General features: G+C 40.5%; 1 protein-coding gene across 1 annotated transcript in view; it reads left to right on the top strand.

Annotated features, from left to right (window-relative positions):
• mapk4 (mitogen-activated protein kinase 4) overlaps positions 1-10,735 on the top strand; it is a 16,009-nt gene extending 5,274 nt beyond the window's left edge. The window contains exons 3-8 of the mRNA XM_034873102.1: positions 1,907-2,051; positions 3,508-3,590; positions 3,786-3,864; positions 4,123-4,348; positions 7,709-7,871; positions 8,107-10,735. Coding sequence (XP_034728993.1) covers positions 1,907-2,051; positions 3,508-3,590; positions 3,786-3,864; positions 4,123-4,348; positions 7,709-7,871; positions 8,107-9,063 — 1,653 coding nt within the window. The 3' untranslated portion in view covers positions 9,064-10,735. The remainder of the gene's footprint in view (positions 1-1,906; positions 2,052-3,507; positions 3,591-3,785; positions 3,865-4,122; positions 4,349-7,708; positions 7,872-8,106) is intronic.
• Positions 10,736-11,340: the final 605 nt, after the last annotated feature.

Below are 11,340 nucleotides of genomic sequence, written 5' to 3'. Positions count from 1 at the left end.
GAAAAAGGCTGCAATGAAACAAAGAGTGAAAAATTTAAAGGGGTCTGAATACTTTCCGTACCCACTGTATGTGCATCACTTTGTGAAACTGAGGCCTGAATATGTTTCTTTTTTGTTCAAAGTAGTTTCCAAAGCTGTTTTATGGTTATCATCAAATACTATTACATCTTGAAAATGTTGTACGTTTGACACAAAACATGACAACTCTTCCTTAAAAGACACTGTTAAATGCTTACCAGGAAGCAGAAAAGAGAGCTCAAATGTAGGGACTCATCCGCAAAAAGACAAGGTGAGTGCATGTTGGTCAGACCATCACTGAGCACTCAGGATCAGTTTCTGCTTGGTCATCTGCTGGCACACAGGCATGGAGGGGAAGGGGAGGCGGTAAGTAAGGTTGAGCGTGCAGAGAAAGAGGGGGTAGAGTGCATAAAAGGAGTATGTAAGAGTTCACATGATGTTCAGGGAAAGAGGAAAGGAATGAGAGGAGAGGAAAGGCAGCATATGAGGAGTAAAGAAAAGAAACAGCAAAGCTGAAGTAGAGCTTTTAAACCGAAGTTTAATTCATAGCTTCTCATTCACAGCTACTCAATTGTGCTGTTTAATGGGGCGACACATTTCATTTCTTGTATTCTAGAAGTAAGAACATTTGGACACAAACATTTCTGGCAGGCTGAACTTCATGTAGGGACACATTGCTGGATGGGACGCATAAGAGGGGACATTGGCATGGGTGGGAGGATTGGTGGGCGGTCCACAATGAGTAAAGGCTCTGAGTAATGTCCTAAACATGCTGATTGAGGCACAATTCACTATAATTTTCTTTAAACTAAAAAAAAATCAAACATGAAGACAAACTCGTTTTTCAGCTGAAATACCAGATAGAGGGGGAGATTGGTGACACAGAAAATAGAAAAAAAGGACTTTAGGAGAGGGGTGATGGGAGAGTAAGAGGTGAAAAGAGCAGCGGGACAAAGGATGGAGGGGTAGAGAGATGAAGGAATAGATAGGATAAGGATCCCTAATTTTGGGGGCCCTTTTCCTACCATGCAAATTAGTTGCAGTTTTTTTTTGGAACAAGAGTGAACAAATAAAGTATGGCAGTTAGAAAAAAGTGAACTTTTTACATCCATAGTCTGAGCATATTTAGTTGTGCAGTATCTTGTCTTCTAATATCATTAGTTTGAGCACTTAAAGAATAGAAAAAGAAAATTGAAATTAATAGAAATATCATGGAGTAAGTGCTGGGATTTTGAGATTTTGAAATGGCGGAGAGTGGAGTTGTTACATAGGAGTGATACATACAGTGAGAGACAACACAGGCATTAAAAATGGCAACAGGGAAAAACTTCTCATTATACCACAGATAAATCTGGTTTGTAAATGAATAAATTTGCCTCTGGCTCATCTCTATGCACGCCATCCTCCCGGTGTTACACATGGTGAACATTTTCAAAAGTAAAAGGCAGGAGCGAGCCATGTCAGAGCAGCTCTAATGAGAGGATGTGTGTTGTTAAGCTGCAGAGCATCAAAAGCTCAGTGGAACTCGGGAACTGCTGTTACAGATTCAGACGGATGTTTTCTACAGCAGAGCGTATCCTGAAGCCAGCTTCCATCCTCGTGTAGCTGACATAAAATGATGAAGTCTTTGTGGCTGTAAATCAAAATATATCTATGTGAGCTCAGAATCCCTTTTTGTAGCTGACATTACCAACTTCACGATGCTTTCACTCCAACAAAAAAAATAACAAAAAACGGCCAACTAGACTGTGATTAATGTGAGCACCTCACACACATGCCAATGCATGCAGACTTACAAGTACACTACTAAATGGTAAGAACCGGTAACAAGCCAATCGGGTGTATCATTCTGTTGCTCTGCTCTGTACACCCTCTCATGCTTCTCCAGGGCTATCTGTCCAAGGCTCTGGTAACTAAGTGGTATTGTTCCCCACGTCTGCTCCTGTCCCCCAACAACTATACCAAGGCCATCGACATGTGGGCCGCTGGCTGCATACTGGCTGAGATGCTTACTGGACGCATGCTGTTTGCAGGTACCATTGCTGTTTGTCATACAGTATCCACTAAAACACTCGTGACCTTGATGTCCTTCAGGAACACTAGGATATTGCTGATCTTTAATTAGATGGCATAATGAAATAATAATAGATATTTAGGATTCAGCAGAAACATCCTAAAAGCCTTGCAAGATCTTAGCACCAGCCTTGATAAGATAGCACATTGAAATCAAGATTATTTTAGTTGCTAATTTTAGTAGCTAAGTGAATACAGTAGTACCTAGTTCTTGCTAGGAGACATGCTAAAAAGGTGCTTAAAGACTACATCACAAGGTGGCATCAAGTGAACACTAAGGAGATTTTTCTGTCCAGAGTGTCCTCCGCCAAAGATACTTTATTCTCTTTCTGCAGGCTACTTCTTTGCCTGACCAGAATAACAATGATGATAGAAAAATTCTTGCTTTCTGAAGCAGATGTAGTTCCTCTTGACAGGCTGATTTGACCTCCAACACCTCTACACCACAGGAGAGATAGTTCCATAAACTCAGTCGTCTTTGGGTCCCTGGTGTTGCTCTCTGCTAGAGTTTCACACATGGACTGATAGAGCTGCATTTCACTTAACCACAGAGTTAACATGTCACAACTGTTTAATTTAGGCATAGGGGAAGCAATGCGCTCTCATCCAAACACACTACCACAGCTTTCTTAATCGCAGTGGTGGATGTGTTGAAATAGCACCACCTGCTGGTTCCTATTAGCTTGATGAAATGTTTAAAGGGTTAATCCATAGTATAAAAGGGGGGCAAGATGCTCTGCTCTGAGCTGAAAACTAACCATGCTGTGTGTTTGGTGACACCACAGTCAGTGATAACAATATTTGTTCATGGCATCTGTAAAATGCACTTCAGGGAGGTTTCTAAAAGTTGAGCTTCACAGCATCTAAAGCCTCCCAGGTTTTGTACGAAGCCCAGCCTTCTCAGCTAGACGTTTAGGTAATAGAGGTTTTATCATAAGGATTGGGTCATATTTGGGGTGAATGTCTGCCAATATTAGAGGGATGTGGGTTTTTTATATAACTTGCAAAAAGTGCTGCCCAACAGGTTGTACTGCAGTTACAAAAAGTCCCTGGTGCACAAAATGCTGCACCTGCTGTGGCCTTGCAGTTAGGGTGTGAGCAACAATCCTGCATTTTCAACCCTTACTTTTCTACCAGTATTTGATTTAAAATGGATTTACTCTTAAACAGATGAATAATAAGAGGAAGGAGGGTAAAAAGAACACGCAGAAAGTAACATTAAATGGGATTTCAGTAATGGAAGTAGGTTTTATAATATTTAGGTTTTAGAGGTATCTTATCTGCATAGTTTTTGACTCGACAGCTCACAACTCCTAGTTATTCCTGTTTGACTCTAAGTCACCTTTTTTCTGCTTATGTAACTGATCCTTTGTCTCTTCTCTGCTTGTCTCTGATTGGCCGGTGCCCTTTCCCCAGGAGCTCATGAGCTGGAGCAGATGCAGCTGATTCTCAACACAGTGCCGGTGCTGAGAGAGGAGGACAGGCAGGACTTGCTTCAGGTGAAGCCTCAGTGGCTGCTGCTAGTCATATGTCTGCAAACTGATTGGTTAGATGTGCACACAACTCTTTTCAACAAGGGCCCTGCATGTGTGTTGCGTTCAACAACAATATGCTTCATGCTTATAGTAAGAGTTAACTTAGTTGAATAATGTGTCAAAATGCAAATATCAAAATCAGTCCTAACCTTTTCCCAGGTGATGCCTTCATATGTCAGTCATGAATGGAGAGTCAAGAAACCCTTTTCTGGATTGCTGCCTGAAGTGGATGCTCAGGGTGAGTGGAGGGAAATAGTTGAGAAGAGTAGTGGTGAAAAGACAAAGGAGAAGCAATTTGAAATAAAAAGGGAACAAATAATAGTAATGGAAGAATTGAAGATATGATAGAGTAGGCTGTAAAAGGTTTGGAGGTGGGACACATATGCAGTAATCCAGCCATGAGAGAGAATGATGCTTGGGAATACACTTTGTGGACAATACATTTAATTTCTCCTCCTCTTCCTCCGTCGCCTATCTCTTCCTCTTCTTCTCTCAGCTGTTGACCTCCTTGAGCGTATTTTGACCTTTAACCCCATGGATCGGCTGACAGCTGAAGCAGCGCTGTCCCATCCCTTCTTCCAGCAGTACTCCTGTCCAGAGGATGAGCCCACCTCATCACACCCCTTCCGCATCGAGGACGAACTGGAGGACAGCCTCGTCACCGAGCAGAGCCTTAGCAACAGCGACAGCAACAGTCAGGCCTGCAGCATCCACTGGGAGAGGTCTGTACATTTACATTTTTATACATTTGTATAAAACAACATTGGAACAGAATGGTCTGGCCAAGAATAATGACACCCAAGAAACTAAAGATTCACACAGTAAATATACTGCATATACTGCAACTAATATGGAGGAACAGGTCTACCATATTTAAAAATAAATACAGAAATAAATAAATGCTCAATAAATAAATAACCATACAATTAATTGCCCCAAAGAAATAAATGTAGGTAGAAATTAAATTATACAGTGAGACATAAATGTATATATATCTTTTAATTAGCTTCTTTATTTATTCACCTTTGTAGTAATTACCTTATTTATTTATTGTCCGTTATAATCTTCAACTTTATTTATTAATTACTTATTTTTTAAATGTATTTATTTCTGTGTGTGTTTAAATTTTTTGTCTGTTTTATTCTTCCGTTGCATTTTCTCCCCTATTTATTTTCAACCCTGGTATTTATTTCTGCCTGTCACTTTTACATTTCATCATGCGTTCCTGCCTCATTATGTAAATGAGGAGGGGCTGGTCTTAAGGGGTCCACCTCTGCCCATTGGTTGGTTAGCATTTTACTGCATGGTCAAATCTACATGCCAAGTTATGGAACTAATCAAGAATGCATAGAATGTAACGTCATGTCGCACACACAGTGACTTCAGACTCGACTCCGACTCGAGGTGCGGGACTCGTGAACAATGTTTATTTTTAGGAAGCGTCGGCTGAGCTTGCCGTTATTACCTTCCTCCGTTACCTATAACCTGCCTACCTTAACACGTAGTATCTGCTGCGCGCGGCCGCACGTGAGTGAGAGTTGACAACAAACAGCGGCAGCTGCTCCGCCATTCATCATAAACTTTGGCTTTAAAACTTCATACAACAAGACCCAAACAATGAAGCGCTGAACGCAAAATAGGTTAGTAACCTGTGGTGAGTAAACATGTTCAGCTCAGCATGGGCCATCTAACGTTCGCTTGCTTGTTGCTTCAGCTACGACCTTCGGGAGGTTTACTCTGACTGTCGTTCGTTATGAGAAGATGAACGAGCGTTTGGTTACTTTCCAAACTTGTGGCAGTCAATTAATGTAGGCTAAACATTTACGTCCCGCAGGCTGCCATCACGTTAATTATTACAGATTGGCTGTTGATCAGGTTACAGTTTTATTTAGTTATAACGTTACACTTGTTTGAGAGTCTGGTGGTGTGTTGACTGACAGTAGTTTAAGCTGTCATTGATTACATTGCACATTACATGGTTGTGCTCTGTGAAAACAGGTTATAGTTACATTATTCATTTTTTAATTATTATACATACACATACAAGCATAATCAGACCGGTTTTTACTGTTGTTATTGTCATACTATACTGTATATTTCATGTACTGTATACCAAACCCACCTACCTCATGTACATAACACCGCTCATAATACTTATTTATTCCAGCATTCTTTGCACTCATCACACTGTAAACACGTATGCTTGTATGTGTATGTGCTGTATATCACATCCACCTCTGACCTTACATAATAATAACAGTAATAATAATTTTACGTTACTCCTGCATCCTTTGCACTCTGCTCATTGCACTATTGTCTCAATCTGTCTATTTTATTGTAGTGTAAATACCAGTAAGTGTTCTCTAAACTGTAGCTTAGCTGTGTTTGATTTTATTACTATATTACAGTTTTACTGTATTATTGTATAAGTAAGCACATCATGAGCAGTGTACAATCCAAGAGGTTAATTTCTTGTATGTGTACACCAGAGATGCTTACAAGTATTTGAGCTAGAGTCCAAGTCATGTCTCAAGTCTCTCAGGGTTATTACTAATGTTGTCTCACCTGCTGCATTCGATCAAGGCTGCTTATAAAACTGCATAGGTATAAGGAATAATGTAACTATAACCTGTTTTTCACAGAGCACAACCATGTAATGTGCAATGTAATCAATGACAGCTTAAACTACTCTCTGTCAACACACCACCAGACTCTCAAACAAGTGTAACGTTATAACTAAATAAAACTGTAACATGATCAACAGCCAATCTGTAATAATTAACGTGATGGCAGCCTGCGGGACGTAAATGTTTAGCCTACATTAATTGACTGCCACAAGTTTGGAAAGTAACCAAACGCTCATTCATCTTCTCATAACGAACGACAGTCAGAGTAAACCTCCCGAAGGTCGTAGCTGAAGCAACAAGCAAGCTAACGTTAGATGGCCAATGCTGAGCTGAACATGTTTACTCACCACAGGTTACTCACCTATTTTGTGTTCAGCGCTTCATTATTTGGGTCTTGTTCTATGACGTTTTAAAGCCAAAGTTTGTTGTCAACTCTCACTCACGTGCGGCCCCGCGCAGCAGATACTACGTGTTAAGGTAGGCAGGTTATAGGTAACGGAGGAAGGTAATAACGGCAAGCTCAGCCGACGCTTCCTAAAAATAAACATTGTTCACGAGTCCCGCACCTCGAGTCGGAGTCGAGTCTGAAGTCACTGTGTGTGCGACATGACGTTAAACGAGCGGTGTTATGTACTTGAGGTAGGTGGGTTTGGTATACAGTACATGAAATATACAGTATAGTATGACAATAACAACAGTAAAAACCGGTCTGATTATGCTTGTATGTGTATGTATAATTAAAAAATTAATAATGTAACTATAACCTGTTTTTCACAGAGCACAACCATGTAATGTGCAGTGTAATCAATGACAGCTTAAACTACTGTCAGTCAACACACCACCAGACTCTCAAACAAGTGTAACGTTATAACTAAAACTACATTACATTCTATGCATTCTTGATTAGTTCCATAACTTGGCATGTAGATTCGACCATGCAGTAAAATGCTAACCAACCAATGGGCAAAAGTTGACCCCTTAAGACCAGCCCCTCCTCATTTACATAATGAGGCAGGAATGCATGATGAAATGTAAAAGTGACAGGCAGAAATAAATACCAGGGGTGAAAATAAATAGGGGAGAAAATGCAACGGAAGAATAAAACAGACAAAAAATGTAAACACACACAGAAATATTTACATTTCAAAAATAAGTCATTAATAAATAAAGTTCAAGATTATAATGGACAATAAATAAATAAGGTAATTATTACAAAGGTGAATAAATAAAGAAGCTAATTAAAAGAGATATATACATTTACCTCTCACTGTATAATTTAATTTCTACCTACATTTATTTATTTATTGTATTTTTTGGGGCAATTAATTGTATGCCTATTTATTTATTGAGCATTTATTTATTTCTGTATTTGTTTTTAAATATGGTAGACCTGGTCCTCCATCCAACTAATACTACACACATTATAATGAGTCCCCAATTTCTGGTTTTGTGCAGGTACGAGAACAGTTTATCAACAGATGTGTCCTGGCAGCAGTCAGACACAAGGTGTCACTGCATGCCCCCTGGCCACATCACCTCCTACCTGGAAGACACTGCAGAGGAGGAGGAGGTGCAGCGAGACCCCCGGGCCAGTTCCACACTGTTAGAGGAGGCACAGGTTGGATATGCTTTGTCATTTTCACCCATACTGACTGATTTGTACTTATATTATAACCAGCATCTTATTCCAAATAAAATGCAAAGTACAGGGTATTTAGTAACACAGTTGAATTAGTCAAGGCAACACAACACACAACAAAACTGAAATGAATTCCTCCTTCCCTATTTATCACCTTCTCCCCCCTCTCCCCACTACTCCCTATCTATATCTGTCTATATATATCTATCTATAGGTCGACCCACGCAAATATTCCCACAGCAGCTCAGCCGAACGCTTCCTGGAAAACTCTCACTCCTCTCTGGATCGGGCCTGTGGTTTGGGGTATGGGGAACTGGACTGTGGCCGCTCCTGTGACTACAAAGTGGGCTCTCCTTCGTATTTAGATAAAATAGCCTGGAGGGAGGGCAAGCCTCAACACTACTCAGAGCCTAAGCTGATCCTGGATCTTTCTCACTGGAAGCGTAACACTAATAGCCTCCCTGTGCCGGCTGAGCCTATTGGTGACAGCGTGGAGGACCTTGGAGAGATGAAAGAGGAGGCAGCAAAAGAAGAGGAAGAGGTGGAAACGGGGGATTTATTCCAGGAGATCTCTCGCTGGGTGGAGAGTACCCAGTCTCGCCTGCTCTCGCCCAGTCCAAGTTCCTCTTTGGAGCCACTTTCACCCTCCTGCTACACATCCTCTCCCCCTCTCCCTCTCTCCCCGACTGACCTTCCAGCTCCAGTCTTCCACTACACCGAAGTTGTGCAGCAAACATCAGCTGAATATGATGAAGACAGACTGAGCCCACTTCAGCCTGTCACGTCTTCCTTTAACTCCCTTCCCTCACTTCTTCCCTCATCTCCCTCCTCTCCATTTCCCCCTCAGTCATCTCAAACAGTGTCTCCCACCACCTCGCCACTTTTTCCTTCCCCGGAATCTAAACCCCTTTCCTCTACTTCCTCAATTTATCAGCCAGTAAATGATGACTCCTTGGAGTCACTTCCTGTCAAGCAGAAAGAGCGGCTGTTCGACCTGGACGTGTTCATATCCCGAGCACTGAAACTGTGCAGGCAGAATAAGGAGAAAGCAGACGGAAAGAAAGGGAAAGAAGGAGGGTGGAGGGAAGAAAGCAAACAGCCAAACATTAATCTAAAGGTTCCCAGGCTTCCAGAGCACAGGCCTCCACCCCGGCAGACTCCAAACTCTTGATGTGGAATTTCACAGCGTCATATGGGTAGCACTTCCAAATTGTCAAAGTGCTTTACGTAGTGAGGGGTGTCTATGGTTGAATATGCTGCTAAAACATTAGTGTTAGCAGTCTTTTTGTTACTATTGCTATGACACACTACACGCTGTGACTAAAACCTTCACTTTAACAAGCAATCCTGCTTCTTTGTCAAGAGGTGCTCTCAGGCAATAAGAGGTCAAAAAGCATTTGGGTTCAAAATGAATAGCTAAGCATTGCAAATATCAAGGGGTTTTCCTGGGAATATTTAGAAATAATCAGCTTACTAATGATTGTGGTATTTGTGGTTTGCTGTCAGTTGTCATCTTAAAGATGACTCCAAGAAGAGTTACCCAGGCTATTGTGTTCTGGATGACAGTAACCCAGCGGACAGGGAACACTTGTTTTAAGTTTGCTTTAAATTTGTGTTTCTATACAAGATCCCTTTCTCTGTGTCAGTCAGTCATTAATGTTTTCAAAATGTCAGACAGTCTTCCAATGGTGATGTTCACTGAATAATGATAATCACTTTTTCCAAGCTGAATGTATTACCTGAAAAATAATCAGTCAAATTAGACTACGTGGTGAACCGTGCGTATAGTTGTTTGTTGCTATTTTAACACTCACAGTGACCTAATGAGCTATGTCACTGCTACATGCCTCGTAAACTTGTATAAAACTGTCATATTTAGTTCTATAATATATTTCTAAAGACTGTTGTTAATATTCTTTCGTCCAAAGTATTTTTGCTGAATGCTAGGGCACACTTTTTTGTTTGAAGTGAGTTGTATTTTGATTAAATGTGGAATGCTCTGTCGTAATAATTTATGCTCTAGTTTAACGGTAAACAGTTTCAAGTTATGTCTGTCTGATGCACCAGACAAGGTCATCATCTGCTGTACACTTACTGAAATATCTATGTATGTACCAGACAGCCAGCTATCTGTTATTCATTTTGCTCACTTACTAGCCACAGAAAGCTAAAATGCAAACAACAGCAGCCTATATTTTGGAGAATGTATCCTTTACAAGCTTTATAGGAAATTCTTTGTACTCAAAACTACTCAGTGCTGCCCAGTCACCACATTAATATTGTATATGAAACGGAAAATAGCAACAACATATATTTTTTAATACTTTTCTAACCAACAAGGAAGACAGTAGACCCTCAGAATGTTATGTATTCTGCCATTTGATGTCTCCCCTCCAAGGTAACAAAATCAGGTAAAAGAGACAGTCAGATGTATGCTAATCTAAACAGATGAAGGCTGTTGGCGTGTGCCTCGTACTTTCTCAATCGATAACATCTGACATTAGCTTCACTCGTCAAACTGAAAAGCTGATACTGAGCATATATGGAAATGGTATTTAAACTATTCTGCTAAATTCATGTTATTCTGTAACCTAGAAAAAATATGTGTCCATCATCCCTGGTTTCACTGATTGACATGTAATGCTCTGCTGCGGGTGTACCACATGTAAACAGTGTGTGGGCTGGTCCGACTATTAAGAATGCCAGAGGACTAATACTGAGATGCGTAAAACACACTGCCAGCACAGCAACAACATCACAGAATAAGACATGATTTATCTGTTCAATGATATTTAGTCAAACATCTGATACACATTCTGATTAAAGTAACCTCCGATCAGTTAGCAACAAGTCTTTCATACCCTGTTACATATTCATTTAAATCCTCTGTCCATCAACAGAACACTAGGAAGGTGATATATTATTATATAGATATTTAGTTGATATCCACCTTCCCAAAATGCAGCCACTGTATTTCTTTTTCTGCTGTAAACACATGTTAACTGTTAAAGGTCCCATGACATGGTGCTCTTTGGATGCTGTGCTTCTGGCTTTAGATTTATATAGGTCTTAGTGGTCCCCTAACACCATATCTGAAGTCTCTTTTATATAGACCTTAGTGGTCCCCTAAAACTGTTTCTGAAGTCTCTTTAATATAGACCTTAATGGTCCCCTAATACCATATCTGAAGTCTAATTTATATAGACCTTAGTGCTCCCCTAATACCATATCGGAAGTCTCTTTTATATAGACCTTATTGGTCCCCTAATACCATATCTGAAGTCTCTTTTATATAGACCTTAGTGGTCCCCTAATACTGCATCTAAAGTCTTTTTCCCCAAATTCAGCCTTGGTGCAAAATTACAGCCCCTAGAGCCAGTCCTACAATGAGCTTTCCTTAGTATGTGCCATTTCTCAGTCTGTAGCTTTTGAGGAGGAGAAAGGGGGG

This window comes from Etheostoma cragini, chromosome 5, assembly GCF_013103735.1.
Source record: "Etheostoma cragini isolate CJK2018 chromosome 5, CSU_Ecrag_1.0, whole genome shotgun sequence".
Lineage (NCBI taxonomy): Eukaryota > Metazoa > Chordata > Actinopteri > Perciformes > Percidae > Etheostoma > Etheostoma cragini.
This window is presented reverse-complemented; position numbering and strand designations above follow the sequence as displayed.